Source organism: Bufo gargarizans, chromosome 1, assembly GCF_014858855.1.
Source record: "Bufo gargarizans isolate SCDJY-AF-19 chromosome 1, ASM1485885v1, whole genome shotgun sequence".
NCBI classification, from domain to species: Eukaryota; Metazoa; Chordata; class Amphibia; order Anura; family Bufonidae; genus Bufo; species Bufo gargarizans.
Genome location: NC_058080.1, coordinates 60,947,953 through 60,964,682, shown reverse-complemented (window position 1 = coordinate 60,964,682; position 16,730 = coordinate 60,947,953). Strand labels below are relative to the sequence as shown.

General features: G+C 41.5%; 1 protein-coding gene across 4 annotated transcripts in view; it reads right to left on the bottom strand.

The window, feature by feature from the left end:
* The window catches only part of DOK7 (docking protein 7), a 119,403-nt gene that overhangs the window by 50,311 nt on the left and 52,362 nt on the right, over positions 1 to 16,730 (bottom strand). For all 4 annotated transcript variants that reach the window (XR_006390128.1, XM_044295740.1, XM_044295763.1 and 1 more), the window contains exons 5-6: positions 7,859 to 7,978; positions 2,520 to 2,618 (exon numbers count right to left, since the gene is read on the bottom strand). Coding sequence is in view for 3 of the 4 variants with exons in the window: in XM_044295740.1 (XP_044151675.1) it covers positions 2,520 to 2,618; positions 7,859 to 7,978 (219 nt within the window). In the remaining variant the exon portion in view is untranslated. The remainder of the gene's footprint in view (positions 1 to 2,519; positions 2,619 to 7,858; positions 7,979 to 16,730) is intronic.

Here is a 16,730-nt window from a genome sequence, read left to right as displayed (position 1 = left end):
TTTTATTCGCCACCAAAAAAACTTCATAACAAGGGATCAAAAAGTGTTATTTACCCCAAAATGATACCAATGAAAATTACAAGTTGTCCCACAAAAATAAAGCCTTCACACAACTCCATAGAAATAAAAATAAAAATGTATATCAGGGATCAGGCGATGCAAAAAGATTGTCTTCTTTTTTTTTAAAAAAAGGGGTTTTATTGCACAAAAGTAGTAAAACTTAAAAATAACTATATGTATTTGGTATCACTGTAATTGTACTGACCCAGAGAATAAAGATAGCATGTTATTTATGCCGCAAAATGAACACCGAAAAATTTATAACATAAAAACTCAGTGGCAATATTGCTGTTTTTTCCCATCTCCCTTCCAGAAAGACTTAATAAAAGGAAATCAAAAAGTTACATGTACCCCACAATGGCACCATTAAAAACTACAACTTGTCCCACAAAAAAGCCCTCATACAGCTACATAAATAGAAAAATAAAAAAGTTATAGCTCTTGGAAGGCGACAATGAAAAAAGGAGGAAAAACGCTTGGTCGGTAAGGCCCAACACAGGCTGGTCACTAAGGGGTTAAAGAAGAAAATGTTTTTGCCTCATAGCATTCCAAGGCCCATAACTTTTTTATTTTTCTTTCTATGGAGCTGTGTGAGGGCTTGATTTTTGCAGGCCAACTTCTAGTTTTCATTGGTATCCTTATAGGGTACATAACACTTTTGATTGGTCTTTATTCTGTTATTTTGGTGGCAAATAAGCAAAAAGTAGCAACTTATTATTTATTTATTTTTTACACCGTTCACCGTACAGAATAAATTACATGATAAATGGATTGCGTGGGTCATGGACGCGGCAATACCAAATATGTGGAGGAGATTTTACTTTTGCAATTTTTTCCATTGAAAAGCGTTTTATTTATTTTATAACTTTATACTTTTCACTTTTTTTAACCATTTAATAGTCCCACAGGGCACTAGTCATGTAGTGCAATGTATTTTAATGTCAGTTCTATACTGACATTCACCAGCAGGCTACACCTGAGAGGCACAGCCTGCTTGGACACACTAGAGGCAGGCCTGGGCCCTCACTAGGCCCTGGCTTGCCTGCCCTGACATCGGCACTCCGCAATTTCTTTTGCGGGGTGCTGATGGAAAACTGAGAGTGTCTGCTCCCTCTGTGGCAGCCGACATGCCTATTGCCCACGTGCACTATTGCACCAGTTTGCAGCTTGCTTTCCTGTACAGACAGGAGGTAAGTCTCTCTTGTGCGGCTGACTTCCTGCAAACTATAGGATTGCATTAGTATCTATGAAATCCCTCCTGGCACGTATCTCAGACATCTTTAATTCTCACCAACCTCCACCCCTCCTTTCCTCTGTATGTGCCCCAGGTATAGAGTGCTTTTCTATCTAGGAACCAGGAGGGCAGTGATATAGTAAATATGTTTCTACAATGGTTAGCTGCAGATATATTAACCCCACGGAATTACACTGCCTTTCTATACTATCTGTGAGTGCTGTGTGAAGAATCACCAGTAGTTTTATGAAATGCAGCTCCACACTGCTTTCCCCTGCCTCCTATTTATAAGAGCTGGCAGACAGAAACCTATCACAAGCAGGAGTCAGCGAAGGCAGGCTGAAGCTTTGTTACATTCACTGCGACACTGCAGTGTATGTCAGGGGCAGAAGTTCTATGTCACTAATCTGTCACTTGCTGCCCTTACAGCAAGCGGGTGTAGTTTGAAGAGACGCCGCGTCCCCTGTTTCTGCAAAGCCAGAGGCATCATGGGAAGTGAATGCTGCATTAGAGGAACCATATTAGAAGGGAGACAGGAGCCAAGATGGCAGACAACCCATACATAGTACATCAATAAAACAGGTATACACAAGAGCCTGTATATTATTCTTCATAATACCTCATGTTGCACTATATAGGTTAGTGAGTGCTCCTTTAAAGGGGTTCTGGACATGTCAGACCCCTATGATCTCCACCAATCAACACAATGAATTTATCCTATCACTGCAATCATTATAGGATATGCTGCACCTTTTCCCCCCAGTAACAGCTCCACTGTAGCTGTGGTTGAGAACGACTGCTCCTTGACAGATCGATGCATGCATGCTACAATACCCTTATGTTGCCCTCACATGTCTTTAGTTTACCATTGACAGGGGTACCTTTCTGCTACCTGAGGCGAAAACTGAAACGGTGCCCCCCCCTCCAATGCCAATTTCTTTACCTAACCCCTTTGCCTCAATTAAAGCACTCATTGCCCATGGCCCTTTGGCTGCCCCTCTCTTGCCCTCCCTACCTGGTGCTGCCTGAGGCGATAGCCTCACCTGGCCTCATTGGTGGTGCACCCTTGACCGTTGACCTAAACTATCACCCAGTATGACTTTGCTGGTGGCTAGATGGCTATTTGTAAATATATTCTACATGGTAGCTGAAGCTCCTCCTGCCCACCACAATGGTTGATGGCTTTCTGTATATCTTTATATATATGTTGTATCTTGTAGCTTACCTCCCAGGCTAAGATGAGAGAGCAGGCTGAGTCGTTTCTCCAGCTGTAGGGTCTCATGTGCCACCCTTTCTTCCATATAAGCGGGGTTTAAATTTGGATCTTTAAAAGGAAAACAAAAGGTCAGGTCACTTCAATGGCATAAAAGGGTTTTATACCTTAACTACGGAATTATGTGTTCTAAAAAATTAACAGATCTGTTCAAAACTATAGTAGTCAACTGAGTAGTCAACTGCAGGAATACTAATTCCCATAGCTACCAAACCGCACTGACTATGGGCTACAAACATAGGCAGCTCTTGGCCGTTTTCATTTCTACTACTAGTCGCACATCCAAAACAGAATAGGAGGAGATCTGCTAACAGAAGTGGATCTCAATTACACTTTACCCCTTTAACCCCTTGCCTTTTTACAGTGGTCACTAAGGAGCCTTTTAGTGGTGGCCCAGACTTAGCAACGCATGGGTTTCCTGTGCAGTGGAGATCGTGGTCTCAGTTCTCACATGAGAGCCGGGCTCTAATGGCTCCGATCAGCAAAAGCGCCAGTCTGGGCTGTTTAACCCCTTAGTAGCCGCCGTCTGTCTCCCATCGGCACCCCACAAATGTGATTATAGGGTGTCGATGTCTGTGTACGACAGCCTGGGGCCTAATGAAGCCCCAGGCCTGCCTGCAGCATTTACCATCAGCCAGTGCTTCTCTTGTGCACCCTGACGGTGACTTTTAGTATAGCACTTACAGAACAATACATTGCACTTCATAAGCTGAAGAATGTATTATAGAAGCATTCAAAAGATTGCTTGTTGCAGTCACCTTGTGGGACTAACTGGTTGAACAAAAAAAGTTTAAACATTTTTTTTATTAAAAGAATACCTTTTTCCATAAAAAAAAAAGCTTTTAAATGAAAAAAAATTAGCAAAAATAAAATCCACCCCCCAATGTTTTTATCACCCTCATAAAAATTACTATCAATTCATTAAACTATCTACTCCCATCCCTATGTTATCACCCACACGCTTGGGACCCCCCAAAATAACGGTTTAAAAATGTAGTTGACACTAGGATAAAGAATTATCTTCATACATAAGAAACAGTATACAACACAAGGAGAAGTCCTAAGATTGTTAGTAAATTCATTTATTACTATTTATTATTATTATTATTATTACCAGATGTAGTAATAGTAATAGTATAACTATTGTTATTAGTTATTTTTTTTATTAGTTGCTGTTATGCTATATATTACTACCGTATATTATTATTATTGGTATTATTGTTATTATTATTCATGCTAGTCATTTCATTTATTAAATTTTTTAATTTTTTTAATATTATTACCAGTAGCAGATGTATTAGCAGTAGTAGAAGTATTAATAGTATAATTATTATTAGTTATTTATTATTACTGTAACAACTGCTAATTATTACCACACTATTATTATTATTATTATTATTACTATTCATTTATTACATTATCATCATCATTAATATTATTACCAGTAGTAAAAGTAGTAATAGTGTAATTACTGTTGTTAGTTTTTTTTTATTATTGTTGTTGCAGTTACAACTGCTATTTACTACAATATGAATTATTAATATTATTATTAATAATTGTTATTACCATTATTATTAATCATTTCATTTATTACACTACCACTAGTAGAACTAGCAATAGCCTAATTATTATCGCTATAAGTCACGTTCTATTATTGCTGTTACAATTACTATTTCTTGCCCCACTATTAATTAGTATTATTAATCATTTTGTTTATTACATTATTATTACCACTAGTAGAACTAGCAATAGTCTAATTATTATTGTTATTAGTTATTTTCTAATATTTCTTGCTCCTCTATTAATTATTATCATGACTATTAATCCAGGCAGTGAAGATGTCTAGGACATTCTAAACATGAAATAAATGCAATTACCACTCGCTTCTGCATTAGGAGCTATATATAGCAGGTGGTAATTCTCCCTGAATGTTCCCTTCTTCATGTATTTACTTTGCACACCCCCCGCTGCTCCGTCTGTAACCTTACACCCTTTAGGATAGTGAGACTCCAGTATACATATATATCCACATGCAGTGCACTCAGTAATAACACATGCAGCATACGTAGCTCTCACACCAAATGCAAAGCAGAAAGGTCTTTGTTTAGTTTGTCTTTAGTTGTATTTTTGTATGAAACAGAAAAGTGATGGAAGCACAGGAGGCAATGGCGGCCCGGTCCCTGCTGGACATCAGTTCTTATGTTCTCGCAGCTCCGCGGTGCATGGATTTCAATAAGTGCGCCCAGCTGCCACCGCCTGAGATTTTTCAGCTTACTGCAGATACAAATTTTTACCTGGCGGGTAAATTGCTGGGTATTACCAGAAATCACTTGTTTACGTGATAGTTTTTGGAATCTGTCACATTGAAAGCGCAGCGCAGCATGTTATAGAGCGGAGGAGCTGAGCCATGTTAGTAAGTAGAGTTGATGAGCAAAGTATTGGAAAATTACCCAAAAATGTGCTTTGTTACAAATTACTTTATCATGAAGCACATTTCTTTGTAAGTAGTGGGCGCAATGACAGGGAATGCGTTTGCGCCGCGCCCTGACATTGTACCCCTCAGATGCCGCGTTCATGAAAAAAAAAATATATAATTATAAAATTATTAAATACTTACTTCATCCATTTGATTGCAAAGAACTGCCCGCGCCACCTTGATTGAAGATCCAGCGCGAAATCTTGCCCGGCCGTTGATGACGTCACCACGTGGGCCGGCGTGATGACTTTATACATCAACCCACATGGGATTTCACTCAATCAAGATGACGGTGGCCGGCTCTTCGCGCTCAAACGGATGAGGTAATTATGATTTATTTATTTTTTTAACCACCATTCCAGGGAAATCGATTCATTACCACGAAGCATTAGGGAATTCGGCTTCGCAGCGAATCAAATTTGGATCGACGTCCACGATTCGTTCAACACTCATAAGTAGCACCTGCAGTTTTTTCTTTACAAGGCATCTGTCAGCAGTTTTGTCCCTATGACACTGGCTGACCTGTTACATGTGCTCTTGGCAGCTGAAGACACCTGTGTTGGTCCCATGTTCATATGTGCCCGCATTGCTGATAAAAATGAGGTTTTATATATGCAAATGAGCTTCTAGGAGTAACGGGGGCGTGGCCATTACACCTAGAGGCTCGGCTCTCTCTGCAACTGCTGTGTCCTCTGAACTTTCATTGATAGGACCAGGTATGATCACTTTTAGGCCTCATCCGCGGCCGTTGTTCCGTTTTCAGTTTTTTTCCGCGGACCCATTGACTTTCAATGGGTCCGTGGAAAAATCAGAAAATGCTCCGATTTGCATGCGCGTGCGTGATCCGTGTTTCCAGTCCGTGAAAAAAATAGGACCTGTCCTATTTTTTTCACGGACCCATTCAAGTCAATGGGTCCGTGAAAAATCACGGCTGCACACAAGATTGTGATCCGTGTCCGTGATCTGTGTCCGTTTTTTCCTATCATTTCAAAGGCAAACTTGACTTAGATTTTTTTGTTCATTTTTCATGTCTGTGGATCCTCCAAAAATCAAGGAAGACCCACGGAAGAAAGAACGGACACGGATCACGGAACAACGAAAACCGTTTTTGCGGACCGCAAAAAAAAAGTCTGTGTGCATGAGGCCTTACACTGCCTGGTCCTGTCAATCCAAGTGTGTGGCAGTTGCTGGGAGAGCAGAGTCTCTAGGTGTAACGGCAACGCCCCCGTTGCTCCTAGAGGCTCATTTGCATATAGCAAAACATTATTTTTCTCAGCAATGAGGGCATGTATGAACGTGGGACCAACACAGCAATGAACATTATCTTGTAGGATTATTGGCATAGCAGAACTGAGAGGAGCAAGGCTGTACCTGTCAGAGATACAATCCATGCAGCATTTATGGTTCTGAGCCATGAGGGGAGAAGACCTAACTCAAGCTTTTGCTCTCCTCTTTCTTAAAGGGTGTTGCGATTGCACAGGGCTATCCTTCCAGACAAGTTAGGGGAAACAGGCAAGGGTTAACATTGCACTCCTGTTTGCTGGGAATAAGAGGGTGAAGGGACAACAAGCTTTGGACCATCCTGGTCCAGAATAGGGGGGAGTGAGTGACAGTATGAAGCAGGACCAGCAAGGGGCCCCATTTTGGATTTGGTTAGTGAGCCCTCTCTTCACTGGATCAGAGCATGTGCAAGAACACACCTTTTCCCATCTCGCTGTTAATAGATGCAATCTATAATAAAAAATAACATTTGTTCGCACGCTCATTAGAACCATTTTTTTTGTCAATTGCAAGAGATGAGCGAAGATCTTCAAAATTTGATTTGGCTTTTACAAAAAAAATCACTTTGTGATGAATTACTTCATTAGGAAGCGCATTTCTTGTAAGTAGCGGGTGCAATGACAGCAGTGATTTCGCCACCCCCCCCCCCCCCAACTGTGATTGTCCCCCTCAGATGCCACGATCATGCATCTGATCGTAAAAATGCAGTGTAAAATTTGCAGACCAATAAATTAAATCATTTTTACTTCCTCCATTTGCTCGCAACGGGACAGCCGCCATCTTGCTTGAAGATCTGGCGCAGGATTTTAGCCGAGATCATCAATCAAGATTAGGGATGAGCGAATCGACTTCGGATGAAACATCCGAAGTCGATTTGCATAAAACTTTGTTCCAATACTGTACGGAGCAGGAGCTCTGTACAGTATTAGAATGTATTGGCTCCGATGAGCCAAAGTTATTGCTTTGCGAAGTCTCGCGAAACTTCAGATAATAACTTCATAAATTAATTTCTACTGTAAGAAACCATTTCCCGAACTCTGGTTTAGTTCTAAGTTACCACTTTGAACCGAACCCGAGTTCGGGAAATGTTTTTTTACAGTAGAAATAAATTTATAAAGTTATTACCCGAAGTCTTGCAAGACTTCGCGAAGCAATAACTTCAGCTCATTGGAGCCAATACATTCTAATACTGTACAGAGCTCCTGCCCCGTGAAGTTTTGGACGCCGATTCGCTCATCCCTAACCAAGATGGCAGCGGCCAGCCTGTCGCGATCAAATGGAGGAAGCAAGTATGATTTATTTATTTATTTTTTTACATTATTTAAGGTTAAATTAATTCGCTACAAAGAAGCACGAGGAAATTCGGCTTTGCGGCGAATAAAATTTATCCTGAAATTTAGATTGAATTCCACTTAGTCGGATTCGATTCGCTTAACACTAGCAATTGCATTCATTCACTGTTACCGTGCAACAAAAACAAAATGCGATAAATTAATGCAAAATGATGTTACATTTTTTCAATTTCAATATTGACCTGGCAGCACCGGGCGCAGCCCGAATGGACCTTTCGTTGGAGAGATGCCACGAACGATACAGTCAAATAGGAAACTGATCTGATCTCCTTCCGTACAGGAGAGGAAAAACACTCCGGCCCCTGTGGAGAGAATTCCATCATTAGTCATTTCTTTCGCTTATTTTGCTTCAAAACAAATTCAGTCTTTCTCAAGGAACATTCCCTTTGTTGACCCAAATCCCTTTGGTTTAGTGACCCTAACTATTTGTTTGACTACCGAAAATAATTACACTTAGAACTTTTTATTAGCATGGGTTTTTAGAGATTATATATTTTTTTCCTCTTCTTAGGTTTAATATGGGGAAAACCGCTAATTCTTATTAAAAAGTCATTTTTTTATTTTTTCATTTTTTAATTATTGCAGTGGATTCCCTATTTTGTGTCGATCGTTTTGAGATATAACAAGTATAGGTTTGAGTGAACAGGGCAACTATGGTGACGGTTTCTGTTCACAACGGCATTTATTTTATTTTTTTTCATTTTTTTATTTGTCAAAAATTTGTAGTATGTTTAAAAAAAAAATTGCTTAGATTCTAATTAATTTTTGCCACATAATATGTCCCCCAAGACCTTTGGAGGACACTGACTCTCCCTCCCTGTGCTCATGCAGCACTCTCCTGCTGGCACAGGAGCGATCATAAACCGCTCCAGTCTTCTCCTCAGGGTCCCCGCTGTGTCTGACAGCCAGGACCTGACCTGCTCCTGCTAGACTGCAGGAGCTTTAATCCCAGCGCCGTACAGCGCAGGGATTAAAGTGCTGCCTGAACGTATGTGCAGATAGGACGTACTGTATATAGCCAGTGGGCATTCAGCAAAGGGTTAAAGTGGTTATCATACAAATTTAAAACAATTTTATTTATCTGGAGGACTTTCTTCCCTTTTTGTGGGCGGGCAGCAGCTCATCAGACACCTTCATCTCCCAAGATGCATTGCAATTAGCTCCTGTTAACCCCTTCCTCCCCTGCATAGTCGCTCACATATGGACACAGAGTTACATATATGTACCGCTCCCCAATTATTTATATATTAGCAACCATCTTATGTGTTACTATATTATCTTATTATTTATTCCTAATTTATATTTTTAGTTTTTACATTTTGTTGATTTATGTGGTAATGTGGGCAATGCAGCTCCAATCAATATGAAATAAAACACAGGTGCAGGCTACCATGATGAGCAAACCCTCCATGTAGCAGCACACTGCTCCAGGAGCACCTGCAAACACTGGAGACATGGATTATTATACAGTCATTCTGAATGGCATTACTGCTATACTTACCATGGCTTCTGCAGATGGGACATTACACTATCTGCTCCCTGTCTTTTGTCAGGGAGCATGCCCTTTCTGCTGCAGCTCTCTCCCTGTCACAGCTCAGGGGGTCTGTCTTTTGTCAGGGAGCATGCCCTTTCTGCTGCAGTTCTCTCACTGTCACAGCTCAGGGGGTCTGTCTTTTGTCAGGGAGCATGCCCTTTCTGCTGCAGTTCTCTCACTGTCACAGCTCAGGGGGTCTGTCTTTTGTCAGGGAGCATGCCCTTTCTGTTGCAGCTATCTCCCTGTCACAGCTCAGGGGGTCTTTCTTTTGTCAGGGGGCATGCCCTTTCTGCTTCAGCTCTCTCCCTGTAACTGTCACAGTTTCTAACAGTAGATAGGGATGGTGGCAGTTGGATCAAGAAGGATGGAATTAGATACATCTCTTGGTAGTTTGCGGCAGAGGGATGGAACTGATCATGTTCAACCACCCAGTGTATAATGTGATGGAAAAATGAATCCAGCCAGCAAAGGAGGCAATATGGACAATCACAATACATTAGTAAGTGCCTAGTTCTAACTTTCTCTACATGATAAATGCTATTTGCTGAAGTGAGACAACCCCTTTAAGTAGCATCCATTGACCGATATGCAGTATGTACATACTCTACAGGCTGAATCTTGGAGAAGTAATGGCTACATCCTCATGAAGAGAACATCAATTATTATGAGCTATACAAAGACATATGGAGTGAGGAGCCATCTATGGAACCATAGGTATGCTGTGTGTTGCCATATTGTGTTCTATAACTGAGCATGTTCGACCAGCTCAGTGAGATGGACAAAAAATAAGTAAAAGAACAAACAGCAGGTGGCGCTAGACAGATTTAATTGAATAGCGCACTGGCTGTACAAAATTTTTGATTACATGGAATTACAAAAAAATTCAGATCCAGTTGATGGTTTGAAAAATAGAGACTATGTTTCATGACACAATCCCTTTAAGGCCTATTTTCCTATGGGAGGGTGCCTCAGCAGTAAGGTCCAGCTTGCCTACTAGTCCTTCAAAAGTGCGCAAAGGATTCTTTGAGTCAAAGTCACCACCCGATCTCCAGTAGGAACAGCTCCCCAAATCTAAGCTTCCTGTGAATGAGACAGGAGGGACTATACTTTGATTAACTACAGTTCCAGTTTGCAGTGGATCAGGCTTTCCAGAATATGTAAACCCAAACAGATCAGTCACGGTCCCTGGTTTGCACCGGGGGAATAGATGTTCTTCTCATTTACCTTCTAGGAGTCATCTCAACTATTCAAGCTGCCATGCTTAAATAAAGTAACAAGCTTTGCCAACCGCATGACAGGCCGGTATAATTAGCAATGTTTGTTACTGTGTTGTACATAGGTTAGATGAGCGCAGCACATAATTCACAATTTCTATTTGTGTTTTATATGGCCTAAATCCGAATAGTGGTAACAACAACACTGTAAAGGTATACACTAGCAACAACTAATGTTGCATTATCTGTTCGCCAGGGCTATTACGCTGGACGCCTCATGGTCTAGAAGATGCAGCATGTCTTATTAAGGGAACTTTTCCCCTCGCCCACGTAATGAAGAGCTAGAAGTATACATTAAACATTCTGCTTAGAACAGAACAACCATCTGTCTCACACATGATATAGGAAACTGAAGAATGTATGTCGACGTGAGGGTCCCTAAACATTAAAATAGAAGTCGGCATCCAGCATGACTACATTACATCATTTTATTCCTTAAGAACTTCTGCAAACCATCTTGATCCATCAACTAAATCTGTATTTTTTTACTATCTGAAACCAGATACAGTACATATATGTTTTTATTATTTTCTGTATGATTAAGGGGGCAGCCATCTTGCCTGAACTGCTGTCAACAGCAATCAGACATATGCTTTACAGCAGCCACATGGACATGGGATCCTATGGTCTTGTGATGACATTGACTTCTGGGAGTGTTGTGGGCATGCTCTGTGACTTGTACAGAGGTCATTATACAGAAAGAGAGAGAAGGTGCGCTCATGCAGATGCTGTGTGGAACCAAAGTTCAGAAGACAGCTGGGGAAGGTTTTCAAGCCTGTATAATGAAAGGCCCTACATTGGTTGTGCCTAAACTCCATCTGCTGTAAGGACCTCCTAAACTCCATGCGCTGAAAGGACCTCATAAACTCCATGCGCTGTAAGGACCTCCTAAACTCCATGTGCTGTAAGGACCTCCTAAACTCCATGCGCTGTAAGGACCTCCTAAACTCCATGCGCTGTAAGGACCTCCTAAACTCCATGCGCTGTAAGGACCTCCTAAACTCCATGCGCTGAAAGGACCTCTTAAACTCCATGCGCTGTAAGGACCTCCTAAACTCCATGCGCTGTGAGGACCTCCTAAACTCCATGCGCTGTAAGGACCTCCTAAACTCCATGCGCTGTAAGGACCTTGTGATGTCATAAGGTCACGTGAAAACCTTAGCCAGTCTCCTGAACTTTGGTTCCAAACAGTGTGTCTTCAGACCGAGGTGGGGAAAGCTAGCCGCCAACTGTGTCTTGCTTACTTCAGCAAGAAAGAACTGTGCAGAAGGCTGCAAGCCGAAGTCACATAACAAAGCCAGACCGTGACTGAGGGGTGGATGTAAGAGGGGAGCAGCAGACATGCTTGGCCAGTCCAGAACCTTTACCCTCAGTTTTTTAGCAAGGCAGTGGTTGTCTTGGGGTCATTATCATGTTACTACTTCCCCATAGCCAGCCGCACTAATGCAGCCCCAAGCCATGACACTCCCACCACCATGCTTGACTGTAGGTAAGACACCCTTGTCTTTGTACTCCTCACCTGGTTGCCGCCACACACGCTTGACACCATCTGAACCAAATAAGTTTATCTTGGTCTCATCAGACCTCAGGACGTGGCTCCAGTAATCCATGTCCTTATATCTGCTTGTCTTCAGCCAACTGTTTGCCGGCTTTCTTGTGCATCATCTTTAGAAGAGGTTTCCTTTCGGGGACGACAGCCATGCAGACCAATGTGATTCAGTGTGCGGCGTATGGTCTGAGCACTGACAGGCTGACCCCCCACCCCTGTAACCTCTGCAGCAATGCTGGCAGCACTCGTACAACCTCTGGAGATGACGCCGAGCACGCTCACTCAACTTCATTGGTCGACCATGACGAGGCCTGTTCTGAGTGGTCTTGTTAAACGGCTGTATGGTCTTGGCCACCGTGCTGCAGCTCAATGTCAGGGTGTTGGCGATCTTCTTATAACCTATGTAGAGCAACAATTCTTTTCCATGAGGAGCCATGTTGAACTTACAGTGACCAGTATGAGCGAGTGTGAGAGCGATAACACCAAATGTAACACACCGCCTCCCCATTCACACCCGACACCTTGTAATGAAACCGGGGAGGGAGAAAGGCTAATTGGGCACAATTTGGCCATTTTCACTTGGGGTGCTCACTTTTGTTGCCAGCAGTTTAGACATTAAAGGCTCTGTGTTGAGTTAATTGAGGGCACCAAATTTACACTGTTATACAAGCCGTACACTGACTACTTCACATTGTATCAAAGTGTCAGATCTTCAGTATTGTCCCATGAAAAGATATAAAAAATTTACAAAAATCTGAAGGGTGGACTGTAGTAGCTGCATAAAAAAAGCTGAGTACTTCAAACATAAGGGGAGAAAATAATCTTAATATTGCCAGTAAATACATATTCACCTTTTCCCAGCCTCTATTGAACACATCAAAAAGTATACAAATGCTACTATTGTTATGCATGGCCTTAAACATTGCCGCCAATATGCATAAATCAGTGGAAAAACATCAACAGCCTCCAAATGCTGCCAAACTGCACACTTATTATTCCATTCAAATCAGCCCATAAAAATTATAATTAAAGCAAACATAATAGGGAGAAAAACTGTGATCAGCTGCTGTCATCTAGATTCCTCTCATCCATTATTCCATGCGACCATGATCGGAAAGTGCTGTTTTATCTACATCCAAATGTTTGGTTGCAACCCCTTACAACAAAGGAAAGATAAGACCTGTTTTTGGAGTCAAGGGGGTTTTGGCAAACAGATCCCCACCAACCAATAATTATATATCCTTTGAATATTCTATCATTGTCCTTTGTGGAAAAAAATACACCTGACTCTCCAGCCTAGGGGCCTATCCCACTATGGCTTGCTTGCAAAAATTTGCAGAATGCTCCTGTGTGGATAAATATTGGTGCTTCCAAACCCGACTTTCTATATATTCTATAGCAGTTTAAAAAAAAAAACAAGCAGAAATAAGAGGTGAGTTATCCATTTGTTATTTTAGGCCATTGACAGGGACTGTCCAAGTTTTTATAAATGGTCACTGACTTTTCACACAGATTTGCATAAAGAAATTGTACAAGTGAAAATAAGAAATTTTGTAATATATCTTATCAGAGAAAAGTGTGTCTTTTTCCACTTAACAGCTCTTTTACTCCCCCTTCTAAAGTAGAGTTCTCCAAGACAGAGACGAGAGCTCACTCCTCCTCCACTCTCCATAGGGTTATATGTGCAGCATGTAATTTGATCCTTTAGTGAGCGAACAGTCTTCTCTCCATCTTGGAAAATGTTAGTTTAGGAGATGGGAAAATAGCTGATAAGTGGAGAACAAAACATTTTCCACTGATAAGATTTATTACAAGTTTCTTATATTCATCTGTACTATTGAGTTATGCAAAGTTTTGTGAAAATTTTGCCTTTGTTCACATTATGTTTTTGTCCCACGTTTAACTGTTTCAAGACGCTGTGATTTTCCGTTTTTGCATTTAAACTTTTTACTCTCTGCCTTCCAAGAGCCATATCTTTTTCATTTTTATGAGAGCTTAATTTCTGCGGGACAAGTTGTACTTTATATTAGCGCCATTGAATATTGCATATGATGTAGTGAGAAGCTGGAATAAAATTCCAAATGGGGTGGAATTGGAAAAAAAATGCAACTCCGCCATAGTTTTATGGGTTTTATTTTAACGGCATTCCCTATGTGGTAAAACTGACCTGTAACCTTCATTATAAGGGTCAGTATGATTACAGTGATACCACATTTATATAGGTTTTCTTCAGTTTTATTACTGAAAAAAAAGAAAACATTTTTCTTTGTATCGCCAAATCCTGACCCCCATAACGTTTTACTGACTGTGTGTGAAATTTTGATCACTTTTCTTTGGAATGTGAAGCTTCGATTTGCTCTGAGGGGCTAAATGTCTGATCTTCAAAGCACATAAACCCGACGGCTATGGCGCACACTGTGCTTTGCAGTGGTCGCCAAGTGTAAGAAGTTTAAAATTCCGCCATACATTTAAGAAGGGGTTAAAGGGCAGTCCGGCCTTGGAGTCGAGAACCCCTATCATGCAGACCTGTTCCCCTCAACACAAAAATGCAGACTCACGTGCCTATGATCCCACCATTGCTCTGTTTCCACCTTCTCGTGGGTACAGGAACCTTTTGCGGCCCATGACTGCTGCGGCCAATGACCACAGTGGTCACATCAGCTTGAATGGTACCGCATAGCTGTAACGTAATGTTCAAGCCAGTGTGAGTGTTGAGTGTTGCCTGTGATTGGCCACAGCGGACCCTACTGCTTCCTGGTCCCGTGAAGACCAGAAGCGGCCAAGAGTGGAGCACCAGGGGGGCCATGCGCAGGTAGCTGTGTAGCTAACGATAGCTGTTGTCAGCTCCAAGGCCAGGTCATATGCATTGGGAAAAAAAGGAGGCAAAAACGTAGTATGCTATGTTTCTCCATCCTGCCGAATCCATCAAAAATGTATATTTTAAACATATATTTCATGTGTATATGTCAGACGTCGGACAAAAACCTAATGTGAACACAGCCTTAGTGACTGTTTAAGAAAGCTGTGAAAGCATTAATGGCTTAAGGGCCCTTTACATGGGCCAATGATCGGTGCAATTGTCGGGAAGGAATGTTCCTACAAAAAGCTTGTTCCCAAAAATTGCCCTGTGAAAAGGTGCAGTCAGTCACCCGATAAATGAGCAAACACTTGTTCGGGTAAAAGCAACGTTGATGTGGACACCAAAATCATTCCTTGACTGCAGATCATCCTGTGTAAATAGGTATTTGCTGCCCAGAAACAATGAATGTGTATGGGGCAAGCAATAACAGTAGCAATCAATCATTCCCATACAGCAGAGTAGATTGCTGCATGTAAATGCAGTTCTCACCTCCCCTGATGTGCAGGCAATTATCGGGAAGGAGACAATTTGTTTTCTTGATAGATGTTCACTTAGGGTACTTCCACAGTCAGGTTTTATAATGAAGCCATAACCAGGCGTGAATTCAAAAAAGAGGACAAGTTGTATCCGTCCTTTATACTTTCTCACCTTTTATGATCCATTCCTGAGTTTGACTTCCAAAATTGCAACATGCCCTTAGTAGGGAATGTTGGTCCCCCAGGCAGCTTCAAAATGGTCACTCCCAGCTAATACATTTTTTGGGCAGATTTTCCATTTTAATAATTTTTTTCCATTTACAAAGCAAGGGTTAACAGCCAAACCAAACTCAATATTTATGGCCCTGATTCTGTAGTTTACAGAAACACCCCATTTGTGGTCGTAAACTACTGTACGGGCACATGGCAGGGCGCAGAAGGAAAGGAATGCCATACGGTTTTTGGAAGGCATATTTTGCTGGACTGTTTTTTTTTTACACCATGTCCCATTTGAAGCCCCCCTGATGCACCCCTTGAGTAGAAACTCCATAAAAGTGACCCCATCTAAAAACTATACCCCTCAAGGTATTCAAAACTGCTTTTACACTTATGATTTCAGTGTCTGGACTATAATGGCTTGACAAGGCTGGTAAGTTGGATTCATGAGTGTAATAATGAGTTAATTGTACTGTAATGTTCTGTGTAGTGCAGTACCCCAGAGCAAGGGGGTATCTGCAAATTGTTCATTTCTTTATGGTATGATGGATGAAATGTTCTGTCATTGCAGCCAGTATAACCATGTATGAATGGCACAACCAGGGTTAACAATCCTGGTTTAGCCCTTGTAGGAGGTTAGGTGTGGACTGGCCCCACCCCTGACTGTGGTGTAGACTGGAGTTTGGAAGGGAGAGGACGTTATGACTTGTGCTCCCTCTTCTTAGGCCCAAAAAGAGAAGGAAAGAAGGAATAAGACAAAGGAATCAACTAGAGACCCTACAGCCTTTATGGCAAAGCATTGGAGTTGGTAAGGTTACCTGCTGCCAAAAGCTAAGACTTTACTTCAGTGAGGGACACAGTTAAGACACCCTTCATACCTGGACACAACCTGGCCAGTCATATCTCTAAAACCCTGTATCTGGACATTGCAGCCACTGTAGAAAGAGTATGATTGCCCACCATCGATTCTTCAGGAAGAGGCTTGATACAGATAGAGTAGGAAGAAGGCTATAACGCCTATCCTTGTCTAAATCCATACATGGTCCATACAATGTTTACAGTTGGAACTGTGCCTTACCATCGTTGGATGTACTACAACTCCCATTTTGAACTTCAGTAAAAAGATACATTTATTCTGCTATATC